General features: G+C 41.4%; 1 protein-coding gene across 2 annotated transcripts in view; it reads right to left on the reverse strand.

Moving 5' to 3' along the window:
• The window catches only part of RPRD1A (regulation of nuclear pre-mRNA domain containing 1A), a 41702-nt gene extending 23077 nt beyond the window's left edge, over positions 1-18625 (reverse strand). For both annotated transcript variants that reach the window (XM_035135387.3, XM_035135388.3), the window contains exons 1-4: positions 18273-18625; positions 3819-3948; positions 2277-2383; positions 2089-2183 (exon numbers count right to left, since the gene is read on the reverse strand). In XM_035135387.3, coding sequence (XP_034991278.1) covers positions 2089-2183; positions 2277-2383; positions 3819-3948; positions 18273-18423 — 483 coding nt within the window. In that variant the 5' untranslated portion in view covers positions 18424-18625. The remainder of the gene's footprint in view (positions 1-2088; positions 2184-2276; positions 2384-3818; positions 3949-18272) is intronic.
• Positions 18626-19216: the final 591 nt, after the last annotated feature.

Raw genomic sequence — 19216 nt, forward strand, 5'->3', positions numbered from 1 at the left:
TATACACAAATGACTGCACCTAAACTGACCCATCGGTTAAGATCTTGAAATTTGCAGATGATACAACAGTTATTGGGCTTATCCGAGAGGACAATGAATCTGCATATAGGCTGGAAGTGGACCATCTTGTTTCGTGGTGCAGCAGGAATAACTTGGTGCTCAATCCCCAAAAGACAGTGGAAATGATTTTAGAATTTTGATTTTAGATTGCACGCTTCCATCTTGCCGCCACTTTCCATCCTTGGTAACATGGTTGTAGTAGTTACAAAGTAGAGTCCTTTCAGTTTCTGGGTTCTATAATTTCTCATAACTTAAACTGGTCAGGCAACATCAATAGTATTATTAAAAAGGCCCACCAGAGATTGTATTTCTTGCGACAAGTAAGAAAATGTAAATTGCCCCAAGAAGTGTTGATCCAATTTTGTTGTTGTTGTTGTTGTTTAGTCGTGTCCGACTCTTCGTGACCCCATGGACCATAGCACGCCAGGTTCCAATTTTACAGAGGTATTATTGAAACTGTTCTCTGTAAATCTATTACTGCCTGGTATGGCACAGCCTCTAAGCTGGATAAGAAAAGGCTCCAAAAAGCAGTAAGAACTGCAGAAAGGGTAATGTCTCAATAGAGACACTTTATGCTGTCCGAGCTAGAAAGAGAGCAGAGGAAATTGTTGCGGACCCTTTGCATCTTGGTCATCATCTGTTTGATTTACTTCCATCTGGATGTCGTTACCGGACTCTATACACAAAAATGGCTAGGCACAGGAACAGTTTTTTCCCTTGTGCCATCAAACTGTTAAACTTGTAGTTGGGTAGTGGAAGGGGAGGCCAGTTGTGGGGTGGGGTGCCTTGCTATGCTGTTGTATTGTATTGTGAGCGGAATAGTGTTTGTATGAGGTACGTTTTTTACATTGCAATGTAGTCGAAGCAAAATTCCAAGTATGCTTGGTACTTGGCCAATAAATTATTCCTATTCCTATTCCTACTATTCATCTTCTCAAATGTTTTAAGCAACTGTGTTATTCACAAGATGGATACTATCTAAACTACTGCAAAGGCTTCATACATTATTTATAATGCTTTTTGCTGATAGTTTAAAAACATTTTGCCCTATAAATTTATAACAAGGCAGTGTGACGAAACATTCTTCTTGCCCCCCCATATCCAGACTCATTTCTGTACAATACACATATTAGATGGGCAATATTGCAACAATATCCATCTATGCAGCAAAGCTATATACAAGGCAGTTATTCAATACCAGCAAGAATATTGGAGGAAAGCTTCATACTAAAGGAGCAAAGATTATTACTAGCCACTTCTACCCAGACTGTCACCATAGCAGGACAGTGTACTCACATGTGGTCCATTTCAGGATACGTTTCGAAATCTCCCCATCTACCACCCAACTGGGTAGGATCAGCCTGTCAATCACCTGCTATCATAATGTCAGTTGTCTGACACCTGTCAACATGGAAAGGATACTGCAGGCATCCCCAAACTTCGGCCCTCCAGATGTTTTGGACTACAATTCCCATCTTCCCCGACCACTGGTCCTGTTAGCTAGGGATCATGGGAGTTGTAGGCCAAAACATCTGGAGGGCCGCAGTTTGGGGATGCCTGGGATACTGTAACTGCCAATCAGAGGCCACAGGGAGCCCCTTTGAAGTTAAGCATTTCCCCCTATGCAGGGGAATCAACTTGGATTCAAAGTCCTTCTTGTAGCACTGATTTCTTTGAAATTGCTACATGTGTCAAAATGGGAACTGTGCCAGACATACAGTGGTACCTCTACTTACGAATTTAATGCGTTCCAAACACACATTTGTAAGTAGAAAAAAATTGTAAGTCGAATCCCATAGGAATGCATTGGGAGAAAAAATTTGTAAGTAGAAAAAATCCTATCTAAACCGCATCCAAGATGGCGGACGGAGCTCCATTCGTAAGTAGAGGTACCACTGTAATTAGGCTCAGGGGCTGGAGATTCCACACACCTGCTTTAAAAAACCAAATCAAATGTTTGGAGATAGTAAATCCAACACTTGGAAGCAACACTCCAGCTAAGTTTTCACTTTCACAGATTATTTCTACCTGTGGAGGATCACATGGAGAACTTTGTGTCGAGCAATTATTTTCTTCCACATTTATCTGTTCATATGGGCGTTTTCTTGGGTTTTTATCACCATCTAGAAATTAGAGAGATTAAAATTAGACACACAAAAAATCTGCTGGAAAGATATGTGAACCATAAAAAGCTGTATGAGCTGAAATTTACTTACACAAAGCCTGCCTAAGCTGTTCCAATACATCGTTTTCATAAACCGATCTTTCTTCCCAAATAGACAGCACTCGACCCAGGTGCTTCTTACAACTCTCATCAGTCTCGCTGTTGTAGGGGGGGAAAGCAAATACAACACTAATACATGGCAAGGTAAGGCAGAGTTAACAGATACCAGAATTCAAACCAAACCATGTATGAAATTTCAAGTCACCGCACCCCAATAGAATGTTGGGGTAGTTAAACAGCTGAACGTTCAGCTACGTAAACAGAATTCATCTCCCAGTTTACTAAGATACAACAATCCTGCTTCAAATAGCTCAAAACCCTATTACATTACTAAAACCTGTAAAGCATGATAAGCATGATCTGTGGCTTTTTTTTGGGGGGGTTATCCTCATAAAGGTGTAGAGAAAAAAAGTATCTCCAAAAAACTTTTCTACTTAGCAGCACTTCACAAGAAATTGAAATCATCATACCTTCCTGATACACAGAACTGAACAGTTCCTTGATTACTTGTTACCAATCTAAATATTTGTGGCCATGATACTAGATCTGTGTAACCGAAGTTTAAACTGAAATCCCCATATTAATGTATTGTTTTGATTTGTTTGGAAACAGTTGTAAGACAATCTTACTCAGCTACGAGTGATCGCCAAAGAAGAAGTAACAGCCAAAACATTCGTCTTTCCTACATGGTGAATTATAAACCTATAACCTGTCAATACAACAAAGATTATTTGACATTCAATTCATACATGCTCCACTTATGCAGTTACATTCAGTTTTTTAGAACTACTGCTCAACACAAAGACTCACCATAACATCTCATTCCTATAAGCCAATGGTGACACTAACTGAGACTAATTTGTGAGCCTTGTCATCAAATTTCATTTAAATATTCTATTTAACTTACTATATAAGTTATGTATGTTAACATACTATATATGATATTGTTAGAAGGCTTTGCAAACCATTTTTCTACTACTGCTTTTTTGTATGGAAAAAAATCCACTTTTGGAAATGCTCTTTCATTGCCTTGATTAGAAACATAATGAATGAATAAAACACATATCCAAGTGGACAACTGGAGCTAAAACAGCAATACTCAAATCTAAAGTCAATTAACTTTTTCAGGTTTTTATCGCAGCAAAGGACATTCATGCTAAAAATCAGCGAACAGTTTTCAGTAGTTTCACCCCCCCCCAATCTAATAAAACGGTTGTGTATGGTATTGAGTTGCTGTGTCATAAAATATTCCCAAATAAGTTCCATGTTAATATAATATTAAAACAATACTAAATACACTAAACATTTCCCCCCCAATCAAATATTTGATTATTGGACAGTTGTTCAGGCACTTAAACAAGATGTAACATTAAAATTATAGTTTTAGTCTTTTGTGAAATAGAGTTGAAATGAACAAGCTATTATCACACCTCCATCATTAGGACAAAATTTCAAATCCAAAAATTTCTGCAAAATCTGCATTACTTAATAGAATTTCCTTAATATACTGGGGTTGGGGGGAGAACAATTGTACCTGGAAACATGTTTGAAGGCCTCAACTATGACTGGTGCGAAGTCTTTTGTAAATTCAGGTCCTTTTCTTTTGCTGTTCTGAATTACATCATTGGCCAGATACAAGAATGTAAGCTTCCTGTTTGGTTTTGCTGAAAAAAGAAAAGAAAAAAAGGGGGGATGTTATAATAATACTGAAGGAAATGACAATAAAGATTTTCCCAATGTTAGTATCAGTGATGTGGGCTGGATTTTGCCCCTAGTGCTTCATTTTTCTTATAAGTTTGTAAGTTCATTAACAATGAATGGATGCCAATTGCAAATATAGCATTAGACAAGCTTGGCAGTTTCAACTGCTTTAGCTTAATTTATTAAATACAAGGGAAATAAGCATAGTAAATGAGATCACCCAAAAAAAGTTATCAGAAGCAAACTGAAAATTTTGTAATATGTTTAACCCTAATTTGCATAGGCAAATATTTCAATTCATTAATTTCCATAAACTTCACATCATTGAATGGTAATTATAACCCTGCTTCCATATGAAACATTAACTTCTGCACAGCTACCCTCTGAACTTTTTAAGTAAGCCAAGATTTAAAAACAGGTACCCAAATAAGGATCCCAATCCAACATAATGCCTTGGGCACACACAGTGTTGACTTCCTTGACTTCGATAAAATAAATTACCCTACCCCTAGTGCCTTTAACATCCTGCCAAGCTAGCAGTTCGAAAGCATGAAGTGCAAATAGATAAATAGGTACCACTCCGGCAGGAAGATAAACGGCGTTTCCATGTGCTGCCCTGGTTCGCCCGAAGCAGCTTAGTCATGCTGGCCACATGACCCGGAAGCTGTATGCCGGCTCCCTCGACCAGTAACGCGAGATGAGCACTGCAACCCCAGAGTCATCCGCGACTGGACCGAATGGTCAGGGGTACCTTTACCTTTAGTGCCTTTAACAAGAGTGTTACATGTGGCATTAGGTAAAGGTAAAGGGACCCCTGACCATTAGGTCCAGTCGTGACCGACTGGGGTTGCGGCGCTCATCTTGCATTATACAGCTTCCAGGTAATGTGGCCAGCATGAGAAAGCTGCTTCTGGCGAACCAGAGCAGCGTACGGAAACGCCGTTTACCTTCTCGCTGTAGCGGTACCTATTTATCTACTTGCACTTTGATGTGCTTTTGAACTGCTAGGTTGGCAGGAGCTGGGACCAAGCAACGGGAGCTCACCCCGTTGCGGAGATTCGAACCGCCGACCTTCTGATCAGCAAGCCCTAGGCTCTGTGGTTTAACCCACAGCGCCACCCGTGTCCCATGTGGCATTAAGCTTAATTTATTCCCCATGTACTTATGCGGAATCTTTAAAAGCTTATTACTGACCAATGCAATTGTATTTGAGGTATTTATCCATCTATCATCTTTGTGTTCTATTTTTACAGCACCCAATGAGGACAAACAGCTCTCTCATCGGGGGTCGTTCCGCAGCCTAAATGCTACTACAAGAACGATTCCTCATGCCCCATGTCCCCGCCAACATATACCATGTTCACGGTAGAGGGGGAAAGTGAACAAAGTGTGTATGTGATTCGAATTGTCAAAGGCTCTGGGGTGTCCTTAGGATCTGATGTGCAGATTAGCTCTCTTAAGGTGTATCAGAAACCTCAGTTTCTGTGTAAGAAATAGTGTGAGGCCATATTTTTATCTGCACTTTGTGCTGAGCTTCAAAATGCACAAACAACCAGTATTCCAAACACCAACATAATCCAGGCAACCACATTTTGCAGCAATTATAAAGTTTCGGAAACATCATTAAAAGCAGCATATTACAGTAGTCTAGTGCAACCCCAATCAAGAGCAGTTGTGCACCTCCACTCAGTCTGGCTGGCTTTCCTCCCCCCACTAACCCCATTTAATCTGAATAATGTTCCATCTTGTTCACCCTCACTTAGTACAAACATATTTCAAAGGCCTGTTCAAAGGTTCCACAAGCTCATAGAGATTTGTACATGGGAAAGAGAAGTTTAGGTACATGTAAATGGCCTGAAGTTGACAGCACATCCCAAACCATCAGATGACCTCCCCCAGCAGTTTATTATAGATCAGGGGTGAGGAACCCTTTGGCTCCATACATACCTACATAATTTTATTTGTATGTCGCCTTTCCATGTTCACAGTTGTTTACAATGTGAAAAAAATACATAATTACAAACATAACAAAAGTGGTCATAAACAAATAAAACATCAACAAGTACACACCCAAATAGAACAATTTCCTTGCAAATACTAAGATCTAAATAAAAGAAAGATTGTAAAAAATTAATTAAAAAAACAACAATACCTCAGCCCAAGAGTCTGTTCAGAAACCTCAGCTTTTGTAGCTGGAGTCAGTCCAGCCACTGCCCTCTCAGGGCAGGTGGAAAATGCCTGCAATGCAGGGAGCATGTCTTACAGAACTCACAGCCACAATCACATGCCATTATGACTTCACATGATTGGCAGCTGGGTTTTCCTGCCCTGGCAACATCGCTTGTGTGGAGTCCCAAAGCAGCTGGCTGTCACACAAGGGGAGCTGTCAGCCTTATACTTTGCAAGGCATCCTGCACTTCTTTAAACTCCTGGTGTCAGAAGTTCAAAGGGGAAGTGTGAGGACGCTCGCAGTGCTCAGCAATTGGGAGTGTGCCTCTCCCCATTGTTACCTGCCCCACATCTGACATCATGAGTAGAGATGGGAAGGCCTGGGGGGAAGCGGAAAAATGGGGGGGCAGGTTTTCCCCCACCCCACCCACCCAAAATGAAAAAAAAACACAGTTTGATATAGTTTGAATATTCCACACACTTTCCCCCCATTTTTTCAGGGGGAAAACGTCTTTGGGGAGGAAACCTGGTTTCCCCATTTTTTCTGGTTTTTTCCAGGTCTTCCCATCTCTAGTCATGAGAAGGCTTGGTGGCCCATGTTTGGCCCGTGGCAAAGGCTCCTCATGCCTGCCAGATATAGATGATTGTGCCTCCTAAACTCAACCGAGCTAGATGGCCCAGATTTATGCCATGGCTGATGGTACCGAAAGCTACCAAAAGTTCCAGAAAATACAATTGGCTTGGACTCATCCAATTCATTCCCTAGCATATGTATCCATCATGAAACCAGGTTGGAATCCCGGTTATCAGTATCCTCTTTAGAAAAAACCTGAAAAGGCTACCTCATTCAATAATTTGCTCAAAAGGGGAAAGGTTAGAGACTGGACTATAATTAACCCTGATCACTAGGTCTAAGCTCAGGTCTTTAGACGATGGTGGGGGATATTTTTGACTCCCATTGGTCAGCTTTGACAGGTGGGAGGGACAACTCACTTGTCAAAATCCCTTGCCCTTTGTGAGTTTCCCTGCACTTCTTCTTTCCATCCCCAATATCAGAGGTGAAAGGGGGAAGTGAGGGGACACTCACAAACTCCTTCGGAAGTCTCCTGTGCTTTGCCTTTCCATTAAAACATGATTAGTTGGTGTCTTTGCTACATCCAACTCTGTTAAACTACAGTATGCCAATTAGTGCAAATATGAGGATATTTATCTGCAAAATGGGACGCGGGTAGCGCTGTGGGTTAAACCACAGAGCCTAGGGCTTGCCAATCAGAAGGTCGGCGGTTTGAATCCCCGCGACGGGGTGAGCTCCCGTTGCTCGGTCCCAGCTCCTGCCAACCTAGCAGATCGAAAGAACGTCAAAGTACAAGTAGATAAATAGGTACCACTACAGTGGGAAGGTAAACAGTGTTTCCGTATGCTGCTCTGGTTCGCCAGAAGCGGCTTTGTCATGCTGGCTACATGACCTGGAAGCTGTACGCCGGCTCCCTTGGCCAATAACGCGAGATGAGCACCGCAACCCCAGAGTCGGTCACGACTGGACCTAATGGTCAGGGGTCCCTTTACCCTTTACCTGCAAAATATAAAGCAAACTGTGAAGCAGGCTTTCAATGGTTCCTTCACTTTATTCCCTAGATCACTATCAATACAGCCCCTCACCTAAACAATAAAAATAAATCACAGCTAGCAATTAAAATTTGCAGCATAAGAGACATACAAGAATCTGCGGAAAATATAGAAGTTTTCACCAGATGTTGAAAAGAGATTACAAAAGTCTCTCAGGGAAAGGAATATCTGATAGTTGTAATTCAGTGTATGCAGACTTTTCATTCTCTTAAACAAGAGGGTGGTGCCCTCCAGACTCCTCAAACAAGCCCTTGGGACTCTCAGAAGGCCAGACCATGTCCGCAGGCTACCACCTGCACCGGCTGTACTTCACACCCTCCAGAGAAACACTCTTTAAGAGTGTATATCCAATACCTTAAGAGAGGTGTGGATTGTATGTTTGGTGTCCAAGCTTGTTTACATAAAAGTTTCTACTTTCCAACCCTTGTAGGAGGAGATGGGATGTTCTGCACTCTTTTTGCTCCACACAGAAACCAAGTAGGTGCCAAGGAAAAGCATCCTCTTTCATATCCAGCATAGAGTAGCTGACCACACAGGATAGTAACATGTTTGCAGCAAATAAACTTTGTGAAGCTTATTTACAATGCTGCCCTGAAGAATACAAATGCAAACTTCACACGGAATACATTGGGGGGGGGGGAAGAGATGAGTGCAATCACAGTAATAAACATATTTCCAGCACCCTGCCCTTGACTAGCAGAAGCAGAATAAGATCAACAACTATATGCAAATTAATTTATTTTATATAGCAAAATTCTGCTTTTCTTTGCATGTTTTGACAACTCTATTTTACTTACTTCGCCAAACCTTTATTAGACTTTATAATTGTAGTCCATCATAAAAAAACATCCATATATAAAAATTTAAAATATGTACAAATAAACAGTCATGTAAAATATATAATAACAAGAAATTCATTGGGATTTCTTTCCGCTAAATAGTGCCATTCACCATTCCAAGATATACTATTGACAAAAACTTAGCCACCCTTGCAGTTATTTCTGGGTTAATGTCAGACAGACAGAATCTGATATTTTCATCGTGCAGTGATGTTACACTTCCCCAAAAAGGGGATAGCACACACTTGTGTAGCTAGTTGTCCAATGGACAGTGTTTGGCACATTCAAAGAACATCTGCAATGTCTATTACTTCTGGGAATGTTTAAATGTCTGCCGTTGAAAAAGCCGAGGAGAAAACATTCAGTTGGGCTAATGTAAAGGCTGGACTGGAATTATATATTTTGAAATATGATCCTGTTGTATTTAATCCATATAACTAGGGGAAGCAAATTTTATTTACAGCTGACTCGATGGTTTGTTTTTCAATGTCCCTTAATCTGGTTTGAATATTGTGATAAATATATTGCTCACTTGAATTATACAAAAATTCCAGGTCAATACCAATAGATCTAATTTTGCTATGTAAGAGTTGGAGCCATCTGGATTAATAAGAGTCCTTTAGTAAGTCAGAAAGCAGACTCAAAGGCTGGCAATGAAAATGGCAACGCAACCAGTATTTTATAGTGCTAGCTCATCCCCAATATTCCATTGTGTGTATACCTAGTTCTGCACGCATTGTCTCATATTTGATTGAACTTGGGAGCCCCAGGATATGTCTCAAGAAACTTGAGTGTATCTTATCTAAATCACTATTACAGTGGTACCTCTACTTACAAATAACTCTACTTACGAATGTTTCTACTTACGAATGGAGCTCCGTCCGCTATCTTGGATGTGGTTTAGATAGGATTTTTTCTACTTACGAATTTTTTAATAGGGTTGCTTCTACTTACGAATTTTTTCTCCCAATGCATTCCTATGGGATTCGACTTACAATTTTTTTCGACTTACAAATGTGCGTTTGGAACGCATTAAATTTGTAAGTAGAGGTACCACTGTATATGCTTGTATGTATATTGGGATCTCAAAACATAGCTGGGACGACACTTTAGCTTGAAAAATCTGAATAGTAGCTAGTATAAATTGGTTACCTTTCTGAAAATGAAAGAGAGCTACTGCTGAGGAGGTACACTTTGCCTGTTTTATAGCACTTGTGCGATGGTTTGACCAACCTGAGTTGCTCTGGAAAAAAATCTCAAGATATCTGTGCATCTTAACTTGCTGGATTTCTTATCCTCTCATTTTCTATTTCTCTAATTTCCGGGAATTAGAGAAGACCAGAATTTTTGTCTTCTCATAATTTATAGAGTTTATTGGCTTCACAATAGAAAACCAGGGAGAGTAAAAGACATTTTAGACCTATCCTCATCAGTGATAAGGCTGCATCATCCGCATACAGTCGTACCTTGGATCTCAAACACCTTGGCTCCTGAACAGTTGAAACCCAGATGCAAGTGTTCCAGTTGTCGAACGATTTTCAGAAGCCAAACGTCCAGCATGGCTTCCGCAGCTTCCGATTGGCTGCAGGACACTATTGCACCCAATCAGAAGCCACACCTTGGTTTTCGAACGCTTCCAGGATAGGAACGGTGTCCTTGAAGGCATTCTGTTTGAGAACCAAGGTATGACTGTACAGTAAAAGTGCAACTGGGTTTTGATTGATTGGGGGGGGGTGTTTTTAGTTTTTGAATGTGCTCTGGAAGATCTGAAAAAAAATTAAAAAGAAAAGGGACAAGAATATACCCATTTTGTATTAGGGATGTCGGAATTGAGGTGACTTTTGGCACTGAGTTTGATTTGGCAGATTCTGATAGAATATAAATTCTGTATTAAGATCAGCAAGCGTTGATTGATTCCTAACTCTACTAGCGTTTGACAACTCTTAACAATCCAAATGCAGAAGTTAGTAACTGTAAAATAACATTAGATACAAATTTCTACCCTGCATGATGGTTGTTAAAAAATCTGAATTGTGTATCAAATTCTGCTGAAAAGATAGAATCCACTAATTAGTGAACTTGCATTCCAGCCTAATTATGATTCTAATTACCTAGACCATATATTTTTTCGGAGAAGCCAAGCCCCTTTATTTACTTCCCTGCCCCTCCAACACTTAGTGCAGATGCATGTTCAGATATGGAAAACCCTTCAGGCTTCTGTGAGCCTCCTCTCTCCTACTTAAACTTTATTTCCCTCATCAGCACTAACTATGGCTACCATTCTGTCTGCACCAACTGAATGTTAGCCATAATTCCTCTGGGATGGGGACCATAGCTGCCAAGTTTTCCCTTTTCTTGCGAGGAAGCCTATTCAGCATAATGGAAAATCCCTGAAAAAAAGGGATAACTTGGCAGCTATGATGGGGACATACACTTGATCACTTAACTCTGTGTTAACTATGCACTTAGACTCTGAGAAAATACAAGAAAACTATTCAAAGGCCACATTGTATCAACATATAATGAGCTGAATATTGAAAAATTCTGCAAAATTGATGACTGAGGAACTGATACTTCCTTCAGTGCAAAATTAATTAGCTAACAATCACACAAGGAGGCGTTAACAGTTTCACAGCCCTAGCAACATATCATGTGTTGCTCTACTCCTACATCATACAACAGGTTTGTTGTGACTGTTTAAGCCATTGTGTTAGTCATTACAGAAGAATATTAACTGGCTGCTGAGCTAACAGCAGCGCATATATACAATGGTTCATTTATCATAATAAGGCACTATCTTAAATCACTCGCATTTCCCACAGTGACAGTCAGAAGGGGTGGAAAGGAAACAGTGATCAGAACTGTCAAATTATTTCTTTCACATGCAGGAATTTACACCTGTGTAAGATAGTTGCCCAAGATTAGCATAACTGCTAGAGTGGTAGGAATGTTATAAATTCAATGAAACTAAATTCATGATGAACATGTTCTATTCCTTTCACTGAAACTACCTAAAGTATGACTGTGTCCAGATCCATCCAAGTCATACTCTTTAACAGATAAGTGCAAAAACTCTTCTGATCTGTGCTGTCTAGCATTTGGGGAGGAGGAATCACTGTCTTTATCCTTTATCTATTATTTTGCTGTGTCCTGTTCAACTTTAACATTAGATGCAGAAACAGAATCCTAATTCCTCAAACAAAGTATCTCCTTTCCCCAGCCATACATTTTAAAAATTAAAATAAAATAACCTGGCTGTTGATCAAATGATGATATCCTCAGCTAAGTGTTACACTACATATACTCCATCTTATTAAAAAAAAAGAAATACATCAGGTGAATTCATTTTTAAGAATGAAATATTAATTCAGAGCCAAAGTACTGCAATTTGTATGAACGGCACAGAGAAGCACCAATTCTTCCTTTATTAGGCGATATACCTGGAAAAGCTACTGAAATGTTGATAACTTTTATTTTTCAAGGACCACCTCTCCTTATATGAATAGACCCAAGACCCTGCAAACACCATCTCAGGCCCTTTTCTGTATGCCCATTCCACAGGAGGTCCTGAGAGTGGCAACATGGGAATGGGCCTTTTCAGTGTTGGCTACCTGCTTGCAGAATGGTCTGGCTTTAGGTTCCAGGCAAAAACTTTTTGTCTGGGCTTCTGGTCCATCTGAGGGCTTTTCAAATATTTGTTTTTGAAATCCACTAAGTACAAATCTGCATGCACTCACTAAAGGGTAACACTCAGATATCAACTAGCTTTGCACAAGGAAGTTTGGGATTTTTTATGAGATGAAGCTGGACATTACAACTGGTAGAGAAATTTAAGCAGACCTGGTTCACACGTAACACTAAACAAAATCATGGCTTGGCACAGATGACCAAACCAGTGTTCAAAACTCCCATTGTTCTAGGCACATTTTGTGACAGGGAATTTCATTAGCATGAGCAGTTTCTGAGCTTTGAGCGCAGTACTGAACCAAAAAATTCAGATTAAAACTACAAAGTGGAAGGAAAGGGGGAACTTTTTCTGCCTCCCCACTTCCAGCTACTCTATGAAGACTGGAGAAGAGACCCTCTTAAGAATATTAGGGGGGTGGGCAGGGGAAGGACTAGACCAGGGGTTCCCAACAAAATTTTCTCGAGGACCCCTCATCGAGCCGCTATTGTGACAAGGACCCCCATTAATTCCTAATCCTAAAATTAAAAAGTGAGAGCCAAATTAAGAGTCTTTTTATATTTTATATTTATACGTTTTTTACAGTTACAACAGAGTACTCCATCAGTATACAGTTAGTTTTAATTTTCAGTTCTTAATGAGATGAGTTAAATCTGTCCTTTGAGTCCATTATTTCTGAAATATTAGGTTCCAAACCTGAAACTTTCACTCTGAAATCTGACCGCATGTTGAGCCGATTCCTATATTTGTTTCTCATGAAACACATGGAAGAAAATGCTTGCTTTGTTTACAAACACTACTGTTTTGCAAAGAGGCAGCGCGCTCCAGGGAGGAGGGAGGGGAATGGAGAAGACAGGGTACCTGCGCAGTAGCGCACAAATGAAGCCGACACGCGCAAAGCATCTTGGGGAGGTAAGCGTTAGTAGAATGCGCGCACTGCCTCTTTGCAAAACAATAGTGTTTGTAAAGCACCACCTAACGGCATACAGCAGAACTACTGCCTCTATCTAATTCTAGTTTTGCGCTAGACTCTGCTCACGCAGGAAGCGGCCAAAACAAAAAATCTGTTATCATATGAAATATATTTAATATATTTTTTATTCTAATAGCATCTTGCGGACCCCTCTGGCATAGCTCGCGGACCCCTGGGGGTCCCCGGACCACCTGTTGGGAACCACTGGACTAGACCATGTGAAAAATGAACTTACGGTAATATTTTAGCTGCAGTTCATACCTTTTCAACTTTCTATTCTTGTTATAAAAAAGTGTGCCAAGTCATTCTGTTGTTGTGCCCATAACCTAGGTTTAAGGTGCCATTCAGCTCCTAGCTTTCATATTTGTTTCTAACACTGGACCAAACATGTAGGTTCCCGGAACAAAGGCTATGACTATTGTTCTCCGCCACAGTTCCACTGCACCAAGCCACACTTTTACTTAGGTGTTGCGTCCAAACCCAGGCTGCTTGTTTGTCTTGCTCCAGACAATTAACAAAGGGATTTTTTGTGGTTCATTACCGAACCTAACTTTCCCCCAGGCTTCTGCATACCTCCCCTCCTGCAGGATGACCAAAATGAGATTGAAAGCTTTTATACCATCTGAACCCAGAAAACTGTTTTTAATATCAATGATGACTTGTTTGAAAGCAAGGAGCTTCAGGCCATCATTTATGAAGCTGCCACACGCAAACAAAACATTGTTAAAATTAAGCACATTAAGTTGTAGATAACTGAAATATGTTATAAATCCCCAAACTTCTTATGGCTGCACAGGTGGAGGATTGGAAATAGAACTGGGGAGTGCACAAAGCCAAGGTAAGGTGAATCTAAAAAGCAAATATTTATAAATAATCTGGCAAGAGAAAACTTGCCAGATGGTCATTATGGTGATATTCTGCCTTCAGAAATAAAAGCATTAAGAAAATAAGCACACATTTGGATCAGTTCAGTCCTGGTGATAATCATGAATTACAACAACCCAAATTGAGACATCCACATCAGAAACACATAGGCAATTCAGATTCAGCGCTACATTGAATAATATAGATATTTTAAATTCTAACAATATTGGGTTTTATTCAACCTAAGTTACTTGCACATACCTCTGAAAGAAATAAACTAAGTTAGGTTGGATGCAACCCAGTCATTATAATGCTAAAACCAAGCTACAGTACTTTTTTATTTAGGAATTCTTAGTTTCAAATATTGAAATAAAACCCTGCAATACAGCTTTTGAAATGAAATATTAAAAATGATTAAAATTGGGTTGCGTTTTCAAAAAGGCTCTTGGCAACATACAACAGTAATGAATACAATTCCTCCAAGTGATTAAGAAAAATGGAGCAAATGTATAAAATATGGTCCTAATGTAACACATAAGGGACGCAGGTGGCGCTGTGGGTTAAACCACAGAGCCCAGGGCTTGCCGATCAGGTCGGCGGTTCAAATCCACGCGACAGGGTGAGCTCCCGTTGCTTGATCCCAGCTCCTGCCAACCTAGCAGTTCGAAAGCACGTCAAAGAGCAAGTAGATAAATAGGTACCGCTACAGCGAGAAGGTAAACGGTGTTTCTGTGTGCTGCTCTGGTTCGCCAGAAGCGGCTTTCTCATGCTGGCCACATGACCTGGAAGCTGTACGCCGGCTCTCTTGGCCAATAACGCGAGATGAGCGCCGCAACCCCAGAGTCGGCCACGACTGGACCTAATGGTCAGGGGTCCCTTTACCTTTAATATAACACACACACTCCAGGGTGCAAAGGGGGGGGGGTAACTCCAAAATTGCACTTTAAGAAAACTTGTGTCAACATTTTAAAATGCTAGCCACATAGTTTGTTTTGCCACAATATGGTAGGGCATATAATTGCTACAGGAAGATGGGAGTGGTGCACAAAAACGTACAACAGTTGAACTAAACCCCAAATGGAAGAAAATGGAAGGACTAAAAATCCCAGAGGCATAAGTTATTTCATGAGCTTTTTGCATCCTTTAAAACAAGGTCTGAAGCCAGAATTACATCTATTTCTTTTTGCGAAAATGTATAAAGCAGTTGTTGAGGTGAACCAAGATTCAGCAGACTAGTTTGACAGTGACAATGTATTTTTTAAATATTGGGATTTGGCCCCTTTTTTAGGTTTTAATATCCCCACCACACTACCGTAGTACATTTGTTAGGTGTTTCCAGTCTCAACCTTCTTAATAAAAACATTAGCTCAAGTACACTTCATTGTTGGTTGACACTTGAGCAATGCTGGAAGTTTCACCACTGGTTGGCTAGCATAAAATCCAATTCATTTACTGCCTGCAGATTCACTTATACTTCTGATTCTGACCATCTCAATGAACTTGAGGCAACAGTCTCTCCAGCAATTCCTAGCACTTTGCAAAACTATGGTTGAAATACATATTTTGGCATGCAACTAAGGGTAAGCAAGGAATTTCCAGTTCAAATCTAATCTCACTTCACCCTGATCAGGCATCCATATTTCCACTCACCACTGGTTTCACTGGCAAAATTGACAAGAGAAAACAAACTTTCCTCTATATAATCCGTACCGGAAGTCTGTTTGTAAACCAAAACAGGTTGTAAACCAAGGCGTGCTTTCGCCAATGGGGCCTCCAAAATTTTTTTGTTCGTAATCCCTAAAAATGGGTTGTAATCCAAAAAAAAAAGGTTGCAAACCGGGACACACACTTCCTGGTTTGATGTGTTTGTAATCCAAAACGTATGCAAACCAAGACATATGCAAACCAAGGTACCACTGTAGCTTGAAGTTGGGATAGCCCCATAGTTGCTCAGAGTGCTAAGTGCAATGACAAGAGAAATTCAAGAGAGAGCAAGGTTGGGAATTCCAAACACTTCAGTTGTCTACTACTGTACTGTATTTAAGTCCAACCTTCTCTCGCTACTTTCAAGGGATAATGTTGCAAGCAGGTGTGGCCAAGGTGTTCAAAGCATCTCAGTTGCACTGTGCCCAAAATAAGACCAGTTGTCTTCCCTAAATTTGGAGCTGCAGATGAGAACATGAACATTGTCTGAATTCCCACAGAAGTAATATTTAGTATTTATGCACCACCATTTAGATCAAGCGATTGAAATTATGTTTAGAAAGTAATAGCATTTTTGTATTGCTACCTGCTGCATAGAGATTGAACTAAATATTGCTTCATTCTTCCCAATCCCCTTCTCCCCACAACAAAAACATTATAATTAGATATCAGAAAATGGTAATGTTGCAAGACCAGCAACAACTGATTGTTTTTATCCCCCCTCCTGCTAAAAGACAATCACCTTGACCCACAATGTCATTTTCATACCCCCATCAACAGGTGTTATGGAAACCCTCCTTACAAGGGTTTCCACACCCTCTTAAACTTTGGGTGCAACCTCCCAGTCTGTCCCTGGAGGGTAAACGTGCTTATTTGGGAGTAACATACAGTACTGAAATCAGCAGTGGTTGAGACTTAACAGACATCCAGGTGAAACTTGGAAAATTAGAATATTGTCGAAAAGTGCATTTATTTCAGTAATGCAACTTATTTTTTTTTCTTTTAATTTTTACAAATGCTTTCTTTTGGAAATTCCACAGTAATAAAACAAATAGTTACAACAATACAAAAATAAACATCGCTATTACATTTCATTAATTACATTCCATTTATAATTGACCCACCTAATGACAAATTACAATTACAACAAATAAAGGCTTGACATATCTTGCTTTGCATATCATGCATCTATCTCTCATATCTTTTTTTTGGAATTTCATTTTTTTTTATTCCATTTGTCATACAGGTAAGTTACTACAAAGCTAAAAATTTACATCATATACAGAATTATTTTCCAAAAAATATCTTCAAAAATAAAGTTATTTTAACAAACAAAACAGTGTGTCTTTTTCTTATATATGTTTCTTATATTTCTCCTATACAGTATACATTTTCCATCTTTACTTGTTCTTTCGAACTTGACTTCCACTTTCTTCTCTCTTGGTTTTATTTTCCTTCCTTTATCTTTTTTGCGTTTTACTATTTCTGCATCTATCTCTCATATCGGTTTTACCTTTTAAGTTGCGTTACTGAAATAAATGGACTTTTTGATGATATTCTAATTTTCAGAATTTCACCTGTACAAGGAGGGCATTGGTGCAGGGTTTCCAAAACTGTTTGAACTAAAATTCCCATCATCCCTAGCTACCAGGCCCAGTGGCTGGGGAATATAGTACGTAGTCCAAAAACAGCTGCAGACCCACGTATAACCTGCCATTCTCAACCTTGGCTTGCCAGGTGTTGCTGGACTACAGCACCCATCATCCCAGGCTACCAGGTCAGGGATGATGAGTTGTAGTTGAACAGCATATAGCAACCCAAAGTTGAGAAAGGCTGGTGTGAGCCTTAGTTTAGGATTGTGGTGCACAGTAATCTACATCCCTCCTAACTGTTAAAACACGCAAAAGTCACAATGCCAAAACTGAGTAAAAATGACCTCGTATTTCTAACCCTCTTGGGTGGGTTAGCTCGTCGAAACGGGAATGCGTTCTGGGCAGGCGCCGGAAAGAGCGCCTGCTCGATTTCAAGTGGCAGGGAGTTCCAAAGTACTTCCTAACACGGGAAACGGGCATCGCCGAGGCTCCTGCGGCTCTTCCTCGCAGTGCCCCCTTTCCTATCCCCCAACTCGCCGAAATAAAGGTTTGGGGGCGCGGGCCCCGGTTCCTCCGCCGTCCAACAAGCGTCTTCCTCTCGGGCCGCAACGGAGGCAGGCGGCGGGCAGCCTTCAAGGCGGCTGGTGCCCGTTCCCTCCTTCCGGCCGGCTGCTGAGGCGATAGCGGCGCCCGAGGCCCGCTGCAAGGAAAACGGAAGAGAGGGAACCGCCAACCGCCGCCGAGGTACCTGCGCGACCTTTCCCCTCACATCCCGCTCGCGGCCTACCTGCGCGACCTTTCCCCCCTCGCCCTCCTCTCCGCCCCGCGGCCTCACCTTTGCGCAGCTCCCGCTCCCACACGGCGACGATGAGGGGCGAGTGCTTTCTATGGTGGATGAGCCACAGGCTCAGGGTTTGGACGCTCTGCTGAGAGTTGCTCAGCTCCAGCAGCTTCCGCTCCAGCGCCGACTCCGAGAACGCCGACATCGCCTCGCCTCCGCCCGAAGATCTGCAGGGTGGGGGTGGGGAAGCTGAAACCGAACACGCCGCCGGGAGCCGGAGCGAGAAACAGGCCTCTGCCGCCGCCCCTCCCGCCTTCCCCCCTCCTCCCCGCACGCGCGAAACGCCTCACCGAGACAAAATGGCGGCGGGGCAGCCGCTACGCACGCCCCGCGACAGCCGCAGGGCCACGCCCCCTCCGCCTGACGCCACAAAGCGCGGGAAGGACGGTTGCTGCGGGAGTGGGGGGGGGGGCGGCAGGTGTGTCTCCTCAGAGGCTCCTCACCTGAGGGGGAGACGGGTGAAGGTGGATGTATATATGGGGAGGATATACCGTATATCTGAGTTGCCTGTTTGGGGCACGTGTACGTGGGTGGGTGTGTATATATGGGGGGATAGATACCTGGATGCGTGTACTGTACACATGTATCCTTTCAGGCTGCATTTATATTTCCCAAATTGCAAACCCAAGACTTTATGCAAGGGCAGGGCAACACGGGCCCAGCAACTATAAGACTCGGGGCCCAATTTGAAACTCTGGGGCCCAATTTGGAATTTTTTTTGTGGGGCCCTAGTTCACAGCCAAAGTCTGCAAAATCTTAGAGCTATAAATCCATGTGCTAGTTCATTTTCACAAGGTCCGCAAAGCCCTTCAGAAATCAGGCCTGTTATTGAGTTCTTGTGCAAGTTTGTACAATTCATTTTGGGATTTTTTTGAGGAAAGTTAGAGAAGATTTTGATGAGCTTGAGAAACGAGCAAAAGCCATCTTGCCAAATGTTA

The sequence above is a fragment of the Zootoca vivipara genome, chromosome 12 (assembly GCF_965207765.1).
Source record: "Zootoca vivipara chromosome 12, rZooViv2.hap1.1, whole genome shotgun sequence".
Lineage (NCBI taxonomy): Eukaryota > Metazoa > Chordata > Lepidosauria > Squamata > Lacertidae > Zootoca > Zootoca vivipara.